Source organism: Ischnura elegans, chromosome 2 (genome assembly GCF_921293095.1).
Source record: "Ischnura elegans chromosome 2, ioIscEleg1.1, whole genome shotgun sequence".
Classification (NCBI taxonomy): domain Eukaryota; kingdom Metazoa; phylum Arthropoda; class Insecta; order Odonata; family Coenagrionidae; genus Ischnura; species Ischnura elegans.
In genome coordinates, this window is record NC_060247.1 from 10,104,672 (window position 1) to 10,120,325 (window position 15,654).

Genomic DNA, 15,654 nt, shown 5'->3' on the forward strand with positions numbered 1-15,654 from the left:
GTTACTATTATAGCACGCGACCCTTAGGGTACCTGGGGGTATTGTACCGAATACCCTCCAGGCACGCCGAAAAGTTTGGGAGGCAAGGCTAGGTATCGGGCAATTTAATGTAAGGGGTCATCTGTTGAGGGTTCGCTTAAGAAACTAAGCAAAACTTTCGCGTGCGTGCAAAATGGCTCCTCCTGAAACAGGGATATCAGCATAAATGGATTGTTGTAATTGGAAGATGAGGGAAAACAAGGCTGCGGGCCCACAGCCGTCCATTCAATTCTAAGAAATTACATCGGGGGACTAACTTGGCTTCAGTTGACCGGTAGTTTCGGCAGAGAGAAGGAATAATTCATATTTCTCTGAGCTTGGTAGCTTATAGAAATTCCTACTTCTGCAGAAAACCCGAAGTTTTTGTTAAGGAAAACGATGAAGTTTAGGCTTAAAATCTTCATTGCGTGAAAAATCCACAGAGGAAAAAAATCATTCGCCTTGACCGGGATTGGAACCTATTTCCGGTCGAGTACATTAGCCATTTAATCCACTGAGGTGTCATTCTCCCATATTGAAAATTTTTTGACACCTCGGTAGCTTAACTGGTTATGGCTCTCGACCGGAAATCGGGGTATCTGGGTTCGAATCCCGGTCTAAGCGAATGATTTTTTTTATCTGTGGATTTTTCGCACAATTTGTGCATTGTGGGTGACTCCATAAAGTTAACACCGTGGCTAGTCCAGATATACTTAACTTAAAATCTTTAGCTCGTCTCTGCAAAAATTTGGATTCAATGAACCAAAAATAATAGGGTAGTTTCCTTCATCAAAGAAAACGAAAGGCATTGATTGCGATTTGTTACCCACCATTAGTGTATTCATAATATACAAATTATTTGGTTTTAGAAATCCCAGTTTATACGAATGGCAATGGTCCATTTTTATCCTCATTTGAAAAGGGCCAGATTGGCGCCCATGCGATGCCACTCCACGTGACGTCACAGGGACCTAGTTTCTACACGAGAAGATAGGAGTTATACATCGTCTGAGGTTACCAATGCATGCATGAGGCGCAGAGCTCAGGGATACATGTCTTAATAATCACTTATTAAAACTGGCTAAGGTCGGAAAGTTTTCTTCATTTGATAAGGTATTAATAATCCTTATTTAAGCCAAGCGCTACCAGCCAGCAGGGTACTCAGCTACCCACTAGCAGCTTGCGTCGTATCAGCGCTAAGCCTCGCCTCAAGGTCACCTCACAGGGCGGCAGCGGGAACCAGAAATACGTCACACGGAGAGATTTCCCGGCATTCATACTTACGCGCCGCGTTTTCGCGCGCTTGAAAATTTCCACTTTTCATTTAATCGCGAAAAATAGATATTGACATGTAAAAATCTAAAAGCGTGAAATACGTACTCCAGGAGTAATAATCTTTCGATTTAGGCAATAAAATAATAATAGGAAACCACCCTATTGTCTTACCTGATGGTGTAGCTGGGTAGGGGTATTTATCAATACGAAAATAAATCAAAAATCAAACTTTCGAAAGAATAAGTTTAGAACGTAGGTTTCCGCGGCGATGGTTTGATCTCTGTATTTCTTCAGGGTTTTCTTCCACAAGCTGACGTGGAAGAAACCCCTTTCAAAAGAATAACTTGGACATGGAATCCTCGATAAATCAGAGTCACGTCACGAGTCTGAGGCATCAGAACTATTTGCGTTTGGGAAGGGGCCATCCTGAAAAGAGCTCGGCTCCTTTAAAGGGATTTTTTATGGATAGGGAAGGTAGAGACTGCAATTTTGCTTAAAGAGTATATAAAGGTGCATCAGGAGGGAAAAGGCAAACAAAATACAGATGTTATTTTCATTGGTGCAGATTACTCAATTTTTGTTAATTGCCCAGGGCAAATCCCCATCCACAACCTTACTGTCGTAAACCCTAATAATACCCCTGGCAGTGACGATCTATTGTGAGAGCACTTCCTTCAAAACGTTATTTTCTGACACTTTACTTCTATTGCACTACATTGCTGTTGCCTTCGGTAGCCATGGTTTGGCATTTTCATTTTTTATGCTTATGGTCTCAATTTTGTCTTTGGTTGCATTTCGAAGATAAGTGATTTCCACCACCAACAAATGATAATATGCATACAAATGAATGTAATTTTCCTTGCAAATTCTGCCATATAATCTAGTGAATGTGTATGTTTTCAAAAACTATCAATGTCATAGAAGTGGATTATAACGTACGATAGAGTAAATAGCAATGAAACACAGAGATTAGTAAATTAATGTTATTAATACGATGAATGGCGCGATAATTTATCGCCACTTGGATGCAGAGTCTTTCAATTTACTTTCATGATAAAGTTTCAGTAGTTTTAATCATAAGTTGAATTGTACATTACAATAAAAAATATGTAATCATCATATGAACAATTTCCTTTAAAAATAGAATTTTGTGTATTTAATTTTTAATTGATAATTTTCATACTCTTAATACAGTGTTTCTTTATCTTTGATTTTAGGAAAATTTTCATCGAACTATAAAATTACCATAGGAGCAGATTTTTCCATCAAGCAGTTACAGTGGGATACTTACACCAAAATTAACCTTCAACTATGGTGAGTGTTGAGAAATTTGCAGTGAGATCCTTCTATTTGACATTCGGTATACGCATTATTGTTCTTATTTTTAAAATTAGAATATGTATCTCTGCTTTTGCAACTATTCCCCCAGAAAATTAGATCATGAGATATTATTGACTTAAACATCCCATAGTACACTGTTTTAAAAGAGTCCATGCTTACTTCAGATCGAAGTTGTGTGCTTATCGCAAACAAGACATGAACATCCAATGGATGTCCGACGGATATCCAAGGCGGACATTACAGATGGGCCACGGATATCCGACCGTATCCGACAGATATCCATAAGTCCCAAAATCCGGTATCCATATGATATCCCCTCCCGGATGTTAATACCATTTTTCCCATACTGTTGCAAGAATATACACCAAAAAGATTCCTTCACATGATAGACTACCTAGTACTACATACGTAAGGCAAATGGATGTCAATTTTGCTGCCAAAGTATCATTATGCTGACTTGTGCAATTTGATTACCAATCAAATGTCATTTTATTTCCTCAATTATGTTCAATTCACAAAATATCTACATTTCCAATTTTTTGAGACTAGCACGGGTGATCCATATCAGCAATGGCTTTTGGGTGCAACTCCTCATAGCATTATGATGAAAAGGCAACGACAGTTTCTCCAGTCATCCTGCTGGCATCTTCTTGTCCGAAAGTCACTTCTGACCTGAAGACACCAGCGGGATGTCTGGAGAAACTGTCGTAACCTTTAGGCCCCGGGTACGATACGAGCGGCGAGCGGCGGGCGGCGAGCGGCAAGCGGCGTGAGCGGCGCCGCTCTGATATCGGTCCTCATTTAGTTGCGTGTAAATCCATCAGTGGGTACGATATGTTTGAGCGGCGAGCGACAGTGAGCGGCGCCGCCCAGTGCCGCTCATGGTTCCAAGTCCAGACCGATTTCTTTTCCACTGCCGCTCGCCGCTCAGTAGATTCATCCTTCAGTGTAGTTGAAAATGTAAGCAGGGAAACATCAAAGTAGTGAGAATACGGCCAAACAAAGGAAGACTGAAGTTGAAAAGGTGAGAAACCTGAGCGGTGCCGCTCGTATTGTAGCCACCGCTGCCGCTCACGTGCCGCTCAGGTTGCCGCTCGCCGCTTGCCGCTCGCCGCCCGCCGCTCGTATCGTACCCGAGGCCTTAGGCCCCGGGTATGATACGAGCGGCGCCGCTCTGATATCGGTCCTCATTTAGTTGCGTGTAAATCCATTGAGGGTGGGTACGATATGTACGAGCGACAGTGAGCGGCGCCGCCCAGTGCCACTCATGGTTCCAAGTCCAGACCGATTTCTTTTCCACTGCCGCTCAGTAGATTCATCCTTCAGTGTAGTTGAAAATGTCAGCGTAGATACATCAAAGTGGTGACAATACGGCCAAACAAAGGAAGACTGAAGTTAGAAAAGGTGAGAAACCTGAGCGGTTACAAAATTGCCGCTCGTATTGTAGCCACCGCTGCCGCTCACGTGCCGCTCAGGTTGCCGCTCGTATCGTACCCGAGGCCTTACGTACGAGGAGGAACACACAAAGCGATTACTTATGAGAAGAAATGCCATGAAAACATGAGATCCAATTTGGAGCTCCAAAATATTTATTTGGGTAGAATTCAAACATCTAAAAAAAGACAAAAAAAATTGATTTCAATTGGCCTTCTCAGGAGAGAATTTGAACCGAATAATTAAATTATTGATAAGGAGGAACATTTAAATTTTCAAATCTTGTAGGAAGCCATTGCATGCGGATAAGTCATTTTTAACACAAAACATTATGGTTAAACACAGCTTCCAATTTTTTCTGTTTCATAACTTAACTTTTACAGCATCAAGATATTGAAGTGAGGATTACATCAGGTGGTACAGGTTAGGGGGCAGTGGTGGGGGGTGCAGGTGAGGGAGAGTCTTTTGATCATCCCAATTCATTCAGAGCACACTTTTTTTTGCAAAAACCCCCTCTTACAGGACTGTGACCAATATAGCCTCATTCACTCCCCTGGCAATGAGGTGTACTAATGAAATCAAAATTTAAAATTCTAGGCTGGTAATTACGACATTTTTAGTTAGGTATTGAGTCAATGAATGCTAATTTGACATTATTTTATTAATTCCCTAGACTATGCGTCCATTTAATTCCCTATTCATAACATCCCTCAATTTATCAACATATTCTAGATAAAAATCATACTGATATTGGATGTCTGTTAAATAATGATTGGCCTAGAAGTATAAAATCATTGAGGTAGTTTTAAAGGAAAATTATGGAATTTTCTACTAGACAATTCAATATACACAGCCAGTTTAGACTTTCAGCCACTGGCTGGATTTTTATACTAGCAGTATCTCCTGTCATATGTGTGATATACAATTTTTTTATAAAGACTGACATGTTTTGACTTATCTTTTGTGTGATTGTACGATGCCTGTGGATTGAATGAACGTAATTACTATAGTATGAATCTTACTTTTTAGGCTTCTGATAATTCTTTTAAGTCTCTCACGGATGCCTAAGGCTCCTTGCACTCACAACGATTTTGGTCGACGGATAAAAAATTGGCCGATATATTATCAATGCAGCGCTGCTTGCACATCTGCTTGCCTTTAGCCGGTCAAATGATCACTGGCTTGGTTCTCGTGATCTACTGTGGCAATGGCTGACTATTGACTGACTTTTTATTGTTACCGGCTCGTAGTTGGTTGTAGTGCAAGCTCCTATGCCCTCCAATGATTCAATGTTGGACTGTGGACTGCCAATGTTTTACTGACTGTCCAAAATCAGTGTGTGTGCAAGGAGCCTGATGGAATATCATACTATAGTTGACATTATTGTGATCAAGCAGATAGTGAGTGAGATGAGAGTGTAGAATAAAAGTGATTGTCACCGTCCTCATATATCTCAATCAGTATCCTTATATTATTATTATTATTGCTTTGAGATCTGAAAGTATAACCGCTGTAAGTGATATGGAATATGATTGCATGATTTTTTGATAAAAACCTTTTATTTTCAAGAAAAAAGTCCATATAAAAATATGTACTAACTTATTTATAATTAAATTTGAAGATGGAATAGGGATGACCAAGTAGCTGAGTATCTATTCATTTTTTGGGGCTGATCATTGCAATTTTCCTAGTTCACAGTATGAGTAGCTTATTTAAAGATCAATACCTTTTATAAATTTGTTATCAAAATGACTAGTAAGTGATAGAAGAGTTCAACTTATTTTTATAAATGTTTATTTTGCCGTATAATAGTAACTATAACCTTTATTGGCTCTAATGGTATTGTGCTTATGTTTCAGGGATATTGCAGGCCACGAGAGGTTTGGATACATGACACGGGTGTACTACAAGTATGCGTGAGTAGATCTTAGTTTCTTCATAAAAATATTCTGATTTGGATGAGAATATATTGACGAGCACAGGGAAAAAACTCGGTGAGTTATTGAAAACAAATTTTACAGGGGAGCAATTTAAAATTCAACTGCTTATCAAAAATCGTCTCACCTTTACCATAGAGTGAGTACATATGTATATACTACATAAAGTAAGTATGTACATATATACTCACTCTATAGTAAAGGTTAGATGATTTTTGATAAGCTGTTGAAGTTTAAAATTGCTCCCCTGTAAAATTTGTTTTCAATGACTTACCAAGTTTTTCCCAGTGACTGTCGATATATTATGAAGGCATGGGTATTTCATCATAATAAATGCTAAAACGATCTCCAGCTGGCATGCTAATAATGCACAAATAACAAGATGCTAACTTACCTTTAACTCCACCATTACAATAAATACATGGTAAATAAAGAAATCAATCTTAGAAATATTAGCGGAGACATTTTGGATTTTGAAAAATTACTTAGGGTATTGAGAAGAAAACTAGAAAGTTCTTCCAGATGGGATACATATTCAGTAAGAACATGAACTTATCATTTTTTAATTTCCCATCTGTTCCCATAAAATACGTATTCATTTGACATCCTATCCAGCTTTGTAGCTCAATCCAAGATCAAATTTTGTTCATGTAGTTATGGCTTATACGGGCCATTCCAAAAGGATGAAAATTGGAGAAATGCCATGCCATGATATAATATTTCCAACCATATGAATTCACATTGTATTATCATGAAAAGGCATTTCCATCCATGGCTTTGATAGCAGTTTGTTGTCATCTAGGAAATATCAATGAGTTTTGGGGCTATGTATTTGTATAGAGATAAGAGAGACCTTAGCAATGACATACTGCCATCGACACCATTGCCGGAAATAAAGTACATATCAGAGTCCACAGTACCAAGTTAATTTTCTTTTCCTTACATAGAGTTGCATACATGCATGCATGTATCAATATAAACTATAGATGACTATTCAATGATGAAATGTTTGCTCAAAAGAGTTTGGAATGACTCGCAAATGAAGTCACGGCAAAGGAATATTTTGAGGTCACTTTGAGTTTTAGAGGGTTGGCTCATCATGAGAGAGAATTGTCTTATTGGGCAGCCATCTTCCCACCTTATAGAAAACTGAGATATATTTGGGCCCCTTGAAAGTGGGTTCCCGAGGAAACATCTTCCACCCCTGAGTATCTGTGGTGTTATTCTTTTTCTATCCTCTCTAATTTTTACCCATAATGTAAAATCAAAATAAGCTTGCATGTGAGGTGTCAAGTACCTAGTTGAGGCAGTTCTAACAAAAATAATATTGAAATATATATGTATATGCATAATATTGATTAGCATCTCGGACTTCAGCTCTTAGAATGACATACAATTAAATGATTTGCCGACTTTTCCATATATTAAAGAAGAAGATATAAAAAACATGTTTAATATATATCCTTCTTACTGCTCAGGAATTCCCTCACCACCAGATCTCATTCCAATTTTGTCAGGTGATAGGAAATGGGATACCATTGAGGTGTAGTTTTTTTTTCAGCTGCCAACGCTCAATACTTTTCGATATATGTATCAGTGACGGAAAGTAATAGGAAAAAGCTTATGCAACAACAGCCCCTAATACTTCGTTGCTACATAATATGAAGAGCACTGACGGGGTTTTGCTGTTTTATGGGTTGCATAAATTGAGGCGTTTTCTTATATGTACATATTTTTTTTTCTTTTTTAACTTTGCGTCGCTAATATCTCAAAAATTACTGAGCATTGGCAACTGAAACAATAACGACACCTCAGTGGCATCATTTCCTATCACCTGGCAAAATTGGTACGACATCTGGTGGTACCACTTGAGGGACTTTCCTTGTTTGACCTATACTCCGAGACATTAATCAACATAAAATAATTGAGGTCAAGAAAAAGAAATCCATACATACATAATAAATGTTTAATTCTTCAAGAAATTGTTTGAATGTTCTTGAAATTTTTAATGCATGATAAATTGATTTCAATGTCTAATCATTAGTGCCCCTTCTTATGTTTAAAAATTTTGTTTTCTGTTAGTTTTTATTTAGTGTGCTATTGTTTGTTATTTTTTAGGTATTATTTATTTAAGGAACAGCCAATGTAAAGGCCTTTGTGCAGTTTTTGGTGATGAAATAAATAAATAAAATAAATAAATGAAGGAACTAATGGCTTTATAATTTTCTTTTGGATAACATACTACTCTTTTAACTATAAATAAAGCATCTAGTAAGGATTTGACTGTAGCAAATTAAACATAAAAAAATTGAACTTCATTGATAGCCAAGAAGTTATTCTGATCTTTTTTATATTTTACAGGACAGCAGCTGCCATTGTTTTTGATGTTTCTAGAATAGCAACATTTCAGTCAGTCTACAAGGTGAGAACATAACTAAAAATCATTGTTTTAAGCAAATTTCCAGTAAAGTGACATGTTATGCATGTTGTTGAAGGTTGCTGGAACTAAGTGAGAACAATCTTTGAGAACCAGCTCTGTTATGGCGAAAAACCATGAGAAGCAAATACATTCTTTGTGAGGGATAATTGAGTGCACAATAGAATCCTTCAGCCTTATCTTTTGTTCACACCTTTCTAATCCTCTCAGCATTCTCTTCAAAGAGAAAATTTAGTCTGAAGTATTTATGTTGTGTGCATAATTACAAGAACTATAGCAGTTAACGGGTTAATGAATGACATTATGGTATGTGCGTTTACATGAAATATTTTGGTGATAAAATTAAGTAACTACACACACAATATATAATGATTGCCAATTTGTAATAAGAAAGAAAACTGGATATGTATGCAATACTTCTGTTGCCACATCTAATACCATAGCAGAGAAAAATAATTGGTAATACTCTGCCCCAAATAAAAACCAGAGAGTGACTTTAATAAAAATCTTTCATACTTTTGTTGAATATGTATGTAATTCTAGGCAATGTTTCATTTTGAATAAGGTGCTAGAATGCAGTTCAGCAACATTTCCTGGAGAAAGAGGCCCTAGAAATTACAGTGCCTAGTTTGAAATGGATTAAGATAACGAAAAGCAGCATAAAGTAAAATGCATCTTGATTTAAATTAATAATATCAATCTCTTTTGCAGTGGCTCAAAGATGTGAGGGAGAAGGTTTCTCTACCAGACGGCAGTCCAATTCCAGTGGTGTTGTTGGCTAACAAGTGTGATATTCAAGGAACAATTGTGCCCACAGACACAATATCCCGCTTCTGTAACGACCATGGTATACTTGCATGGTTTCCAACATCCGCCAAGGAAAATGTAAACATAGGTGAGATTACATTCCAGGGTCTTACTCTTACTTATAATAAGTTTCACAATTTTATCCTGGCTGCTCTTTATTGCACACAAGGAATACTTGGGAAAAAGTATTCACTGTCATCAGTTTTTGCAGCTGCTCACCATGTTGACAAAACGTTTTCAGTTTGTCACTGTCAGGATAGCCCATTGTCATCTCTCTAGCAATGAAATTGATCAATAAAGGTGTTTTCAGATTCCTCAGAAAAAAATGGCCAGCATCAATCAAGATAAGTTGGAACCATCTTGAAAGTTTTATTTATTATTATTATTATTATTAAAGTAAGGTGATAACAATCCCAAAGGTTTTATTGACATAAATATAAAAGCAAGCTTGATAATGGCCCCCCATTGCTATCTTTTGGAAAAATAGAAATTAGAAAACTATTTGCGTTCTGTCAAAAAAAAAAAAAAAATAGTGATGGTGATGACACAAATGCAAATGTTTTCATGGTATTCTTTCCCTCCGTGAAAGAATGACAGCTGCCATAGCCAACAATGATTTTCCAACCAAAATGAAGGAAATCTGCCGATGATTGTTGAGGTGGAAGGGCAGTGGATCATGGAAAAGCAATAGATCCATAAATGCTAGTACCCCACGTGACCCGAGACCCAACCAAGCGAGAGAAAAAGTCATTTAATAGGCATATGGGTCCAACCCTTCAATTGATAAGCACTATATACCTCCACCTACATACTCAAGAAGCAATCTGGAAGCCTCCCTTTCCTTCCAGCACTGCCTTCTTTAATTCACTGTAAGGCCTACTCTCTTTCAATCTATCTGAAAATCCTATTCTTTTCCTTCCCATCCCTCGTTTCCCTAACATTCGCCCCTCTAACACCATTTTCAACATCCCCTCCCCGCTAAGTACTCCTCCCATCCATACCTTCTGTCTCCTCCGTATCTCATCTAAAAGCTGCCTCTCCTCACCCACCATGTCCAGCACTTCGTCGTTCCTTTTCCTCTCCGTCCATTTCACCCTCATACTCCAAAATTTTACATGGAATTCATTGTTCTTTTCCTTAGTCTTTGAAATCCTAAAATAAAATTCCTTAACCCATTTTGACCCAATGTTGTATCCAAGCAACATCAAAAATGTACAAATTTTCAGCTCTATTTATGAAATACATATTAAAACCACGTACTACTTATTTTGCGGTGTAAATTATAATGAAAAAATATTTATCTGACAGGATAACTATGACTGAGTGAAACACTTTAAAGTTTTCTAAACTAGAATTTTTGGAATTTGACCACTCCTAGAAGAAGCTCTGGGTTAGAAAGGATTAATAAATATGTACTGAGCACTAAGATTGAATTTTAAGTGGAATTCTGCAGCCCTATGAAGCAAATGAACTTTCAGTACTAAAAAAGGTTACAAATATAGATGATAGATTTTTGGATTCCAATGGAGGATGAACTCGTTTTAAGGGTTTGTGCAATGAGCACACAGCCACATATGTACGTATCATCATCAGGAGTGAATTCAGCCCATTTGGGAATGAGTGACACTAACTTCATAACTTGGGAGAAATGCAGGTATGCCCACAAGAGAGCCCCAATCATGTTCATCAGCAGCAATTGCTGGGAAGGAAGGTAACGGATGTTTCCTCACTGAGCAAAGTACGTCAAGTAGAATGGGTCCATCAGTTATTATTTTATAAAACTTTTGATTTTCCTTCACTAAATTTGATAGCACCTCATATTTGCCGTAATTGAGTTTAAAGCCTTTTCAAGGGTGCCTTTGTCAACTGTGAGCAACAAAAAATGACATGGTGGAAAGCTTGAGTATGATCCCTAAAGCAAGTACATAGAGGATTCCTTCTCAGAGATGTAGAAAAGTGCCAGTCAGACTCCATTGTATTTTATATTGTTCTCATGTTTTCATTCATAGCCCTGATGAAGGTTTTAAATCAACTGAAAAGTTGGCTAACAACTTTTTTTGCATTATATGTATATATATGACCTATAATCCAAGAATTATTTTATCTTTAATTGAATTGTCACCAAAATACTTAATATGTACTCAAGATGGTGGCCTAGTAAGCCATCAAAACATGTAAGGATAACTGAACTACCCCTAACTAAATATGTACATATCTATCTACTCTGCTACCCTCTTCACCCTGAAGGCAATAAAAAAGTAATACATGGCAGTGATTACTAATCCAGATGCAAACCCAGGAAGCATGCATCTTCAAAAAGTTTCACTGTGGGAACCCTAAGGGCCTTTGCACACTAGGCCACCATGGTGGTGCCACCACGGAAGTGCCACTTTGGAAGCACGTTTGGTGGCGAGTAACCTTGAGTGGTGAGCCACTTCATCAGCCATAACACTTGCTCAGTCTACTGCTTTTTATTAATTGTGATGGATGTGGAAGAAGCTTGTGGGTTTGCTTTTATGCTTTTTTTACTTGCGGAAAAAAAGGAGAAAATACTGGATACACCCATTTTTACGCTTTACATCTCTGTCCGAGTACACTTCACAACCCATGTCACACAACTCTTGCACGGTTTGCACTTCTAAGATAAAACGCTCCATGTCAAGCCTCACCATGATCACAAGTTACACTGAAGAAAAACAAACCTACTAGTGTGGCCACAGAGTAGCGCTGGTGTGCAGTGCTCCATATGATTCAATGTTTTTCGGCTGGTGGCGCGTCCGTGGTGGCGAGCAAAGTCGGGGGCTCTGGTCACCGCAATTTTGTCCGTGCTTCCAGGAGCACAACCAAGCCACCAAAGTGGCCCAGTGTGCTGTTGTACATATAACTCAATGCCTTTCGTGGTGGCGCTTCCATGGTGGCTTAGTGTGCAAAGGCCCTAACTCTGCTCATGCTACCTTCTAATCTTCACTTATGGAATCCTAAGGATGAAGGGACTAAGTGGCTTCCTGTTAAAATATTGATGGTTCTTTTCTATTTAGCAATATTCTCCTGATTAAAATGTGTGAATAATTAATTTGAAACAACACAGTTTAAATCTTTTGAAATATTATTTTCAACTAATTTTACATTCACAGGAGGTACATATCTGGGTCATATCATTCCAAGGCAATTTAACCTAGGTTTTCCACTCACTATTTCAGGTTTTGATATTATCCCCCAGCAGCAACTAAAAACCTGAGTTAAAAAAAACCACAATATTTTGCCTGCTGGCAGTTACTTTCCAAGATATAAGTATTCGTAAGTAAACAATCATGAGAGATGATCTGCCTATCAGTAAGGATCTGCCAATCTTCCATTTGGATTTACAAAAAAAAACTCCTGAAGAACAAATTTGAGCCAGCTAAATCCATGTTCATGTAATGTAACTCTGGTTATGACAGTAATGTTAAATATATCATCATGTGAATTATTACGGAGGCTTCCGCGGTGAGTTGATTGGTGATGGTTTTCCGGGTTTACACCGTGTTGATTCATGTTTTTGCGGACGACAGTTTCGGGCGAGTTCCAGCTCCCGTCTTGGACCCGAAGACGGGAGCTGGAACGCACCCGAAACTGTCGTCCGCAAAAACATGAATCAACGCGGTGTAAACCCGGAAAACCGTCACCATATCATCATGTGGTTATTTTTTTACAAACCATATCTGTTTTTAGAGATTTCCATAAAAAGGTGATATTTTCAGATGCATATACTAACCGCATTCAACTTAAGAAATCCTCAAATGAAAAAAAAAATCATTTGACTAGTTATTTAAGCCAAAACCCAGATCATATCATGACCTCTTGTCATCATTGATGTAATGATGCATTAAATTTAAAGTAAGATGCAAAGTTACCCCAATGAGTTCTGGCATACATGTGAAATTGATCATTAGTAATGTAAAAGGATTGATATATATTTTGAAAGTTGAATTAAGTGATTGGGCCCAAATGAAACTTATAACTAACATCTTGATATGTAGCCCTGAAATATGGGTAAGCTTGCCTGCCATTTTACATGAACTCATGGGTTGACAATGGCCCATCTACATTGGCCATTGACTACCCATTTAAAGTTAAATTTTTTTTCCAACTGTGATGGCTTCACCATATTCATCATGGTTTATAAATGCATCTGAAAATGTCACCTATCAATATAAATATGCCAAAAACAGACATTTTGAATGTTTACAACACAATTTAATACACCAAAAAATCTTTGTAGAACATTTTTTAGAACGAGAGTAAAATCACTATAAAGTCAGAAAGCTTCATTGGTTTAGATGGCTTTATCTAATTCTTCAGGGGATGAAAATTTGGTCGGTTGGTAGAATTTGACCAAATAACAGATTTTTTTTGTGACATGAGGGATAGGCATTTGGAGGAAGTCATTGACAGTATAGGGTACATATACATTATGGAAGCTCTGAGACAATGTACTAAGAAGTAATGTGTACTCATATCTTAGTAATTATCAGTTGCTTGGTAAGTATCAGTATCAAAATATTGTGGATTTTGTATAATTATGTGTACTACTAGCTGCAGGAAAAAATAATCAAAGGCAGAGATGTGAGCGTGGAGATTAAAAAAATGGTTGATTTGACAAGGATTAACCCAAAAGCAAAAGAACCATTGTCAAAATTTTTGCCAAGTGTTTTTGGAATAAATGAATCAGTAAATTTATGTAACTGCAGGATATTAACATATTTGTGTCTTTTCAGAGGAAGCAATCGGTAAATTAGCACAAAAGGCTGTCCAGATCAAGAGGCAGGAGGGACTGAAGAGTGACTCAATCATCCTGAGAGAAGTAACCAGACAGAACAGTGAATACGAGAAGAGATCATCTTGCTGTACTTGAACCTCTATTGTGCAGTGTACTGAGAGAAAAGACTGACAGAACAAGTTCTCCTGTAAACGCGGGTGTTTGTGACCCACAAATAAACTATGCCGCATGAAATTCATGAAAAATCCAAAGGGACAAGTGGCAGTAAAGCATTCAGAGTGCATGGATGGTTAATTTGAGATTTATCATTGACAGGCATAAAGAAAAAGAAAATGAACTATGCCTGTTACATAATCAAGAAAAGATCTTGCTGCGCAAGTTTTAAGTGCTCAATTGAAACATGATATTAAACTACATACCTATAGAACAGGCAGTATACCTCTGTTCACCACTTGACGAAACTATCAACTCAGGAATTTAAAAACTTGGCTACAAGGAAAAAACTTTCATAACATGAATCTCTGTACATTTAATGTGAAAATTTTCTACTTAAGTCATTGTAAATATTGTTTTATGACATTATACAATTTGGTACAAATTAAATAATGCATAACTATGGCGAATCTCATTTATTCCCTATAGTCCCCATATTTGAATGGTGCTATCACAAACTACTGAAACGCATGCCACACTCATTAAACTCCTCACATTCACTTCACTGAACATATCACCTAGGAATAGCGCCAGCCTTCTGAGCAGCAGCTAGCTGGCTTTCATTGGCTAACATTTGGAATTCTTGGAATCTCTGAGATATTCTCTGGTTCATTTTTAGGTACTTTTCCATGCAGTTCAAAGCACATTTATCCTGAAAGAGAAAAGGTGTCACTTAGGCTATAAAAGATCTGAAGGGAGAGCAAACAAATTATTCTTACCTCTTTGTCCAAAACTTTTCTTGTGGTAAAATCCCAAACGCAGTCCACAAAACAAATTTCCGAAAGTTTGTTGTACGATGTTAAGAAGTCTCTAAACTGCAAGGAAATTATACGCCACATATTTAGAGCCTGTCATTGGGCAAATACGGTGTAAGACGCTAGAGGTGAAACTGCACGTACCGACTTAATCTGATCAGCATCGACGTTCTCTGTCGTTGGTTGGGGCTGAGATGCCATGTCCCTAGGCTAACTTCCAGCTACAAGAATAAAAGGGCATATAAATATTTAAAGGCATTTATTTAGCAGAACGTAGGGGCTACACGTACAAAAACTCGCGCTTAACGTGAAAAACTATGCCCTACAACCCCAAAATTACGACTACTAGAAGACAATATAATACTATAAATAAAAATACATGGATAAACTGCATAACTTCCACAGCAGCTCTCGAAACACGTAAAAATTAACTGGAAACAGAGCAGTGATTATACTCCATCACCTAACCTGCATTTAATGGCAGTAAGTACTAAATCATATTGCTACACATATATTAATTCCTGAGTTTCTACTAATCAAACTTACACTAATAAACCGAGAGTCTCCCTTTCAACAGAAACCACGGAAACCAGTAAGAAAAGGTGGTCCACACGAGTTTTCTTTTTCGAAGTGGCGTTCATCGAATTTCACTTGTTTTATTATTGCTCTTCATTTTTT

The 15,654-nt window shown here is 37.5% G+C and overlaps 2 protein-coding genes across 2 annotated transcripts in view; one reads left to right on the top strand and one right to left on the bottom strand.

Annotated features, from left to right (window-relative positions):
* Window positions 1–14,624, top strand: part of LOC124153377 (ras-related protein Rab-38-like) — an 89,737-nt gene extending 75,113 nt beyond the window's left edge. Inside the window, exons 3-7 of the mRNA XM_046526491.1 lie at window positions 2,511–2,607; window positions 5,928–5,984; window positions 8,367–8,427; window positions 9,154–9,337; window positions 14,007–14,624. Of these exons, the coding sequence (XP_046382447.1) occupies window positions 2,511–2,607; window positions 5,928–5,984; window positions 8,367–8,427; window positions 9,154–9,337; window positions 14,007–14,143 (536 nt within the window). The 3' untranslated portion in view covers window positions 14,144–14,624. The remainder of the gene's footprint in view (window positions 1–2,510; window positions 2,608–5,927; window positions 5,985–8,366; window positions 8,428–9,153; window positions 9,338–14,006) is intronic.
* LOC124153378 (mitochondrial import inner membrane translocase subunit Tim9) lies at window positions 14,518–15,638 on the bottom strand. Its single transcript, XM_046526492.1, has 4 exons — window positions 15,523–15,638; window positions 15,121–15,197; window positions 14,941–15,036; window positions 14,518–14,873 (listed from the first exon to the last, which is right to left on the bottom strand). The coding sequence occupies exons 2-4, from the start codon at window positions 15,175–15,177 to the stop codon at window positions 14,736–14,738; spliced, it is 291 nt and encodes a 96-aa protein (XP_046382448.1). The 5' UTR covers window positions 15,178–15,197; window positions 15,523–15,638; the 3' UTR covers window positions 14,518–14,735.
* Window positions 15,639–15,654: the final 16 nt, after the last annotated feature.

Bases quoted from the DNA above. Each gene is read 5' to 3' on its own strand.
- LOC124153378 (XM_046526492.1), bottom strand. From the start codon at position 15,177: ATGGCATCTCAGCCCCAACCAACGACAGAGAACGTCGATGCTGATCAG. The intron at 15,037-15,120 runs GTACGTGCAGTT...ATTTCCTTGCAG, and splicing joins ATGCTGATCAGATTAAGTCG to TTTAGAGACTTCTTAACATC. The intron at 14,874-14,940 runs GTAAGAATAATT...TTTCTCTTTCAG, and splicing joins GAAAAGTTTTGGACAAAGAG to GATAAATGTGCTTTGAACTG.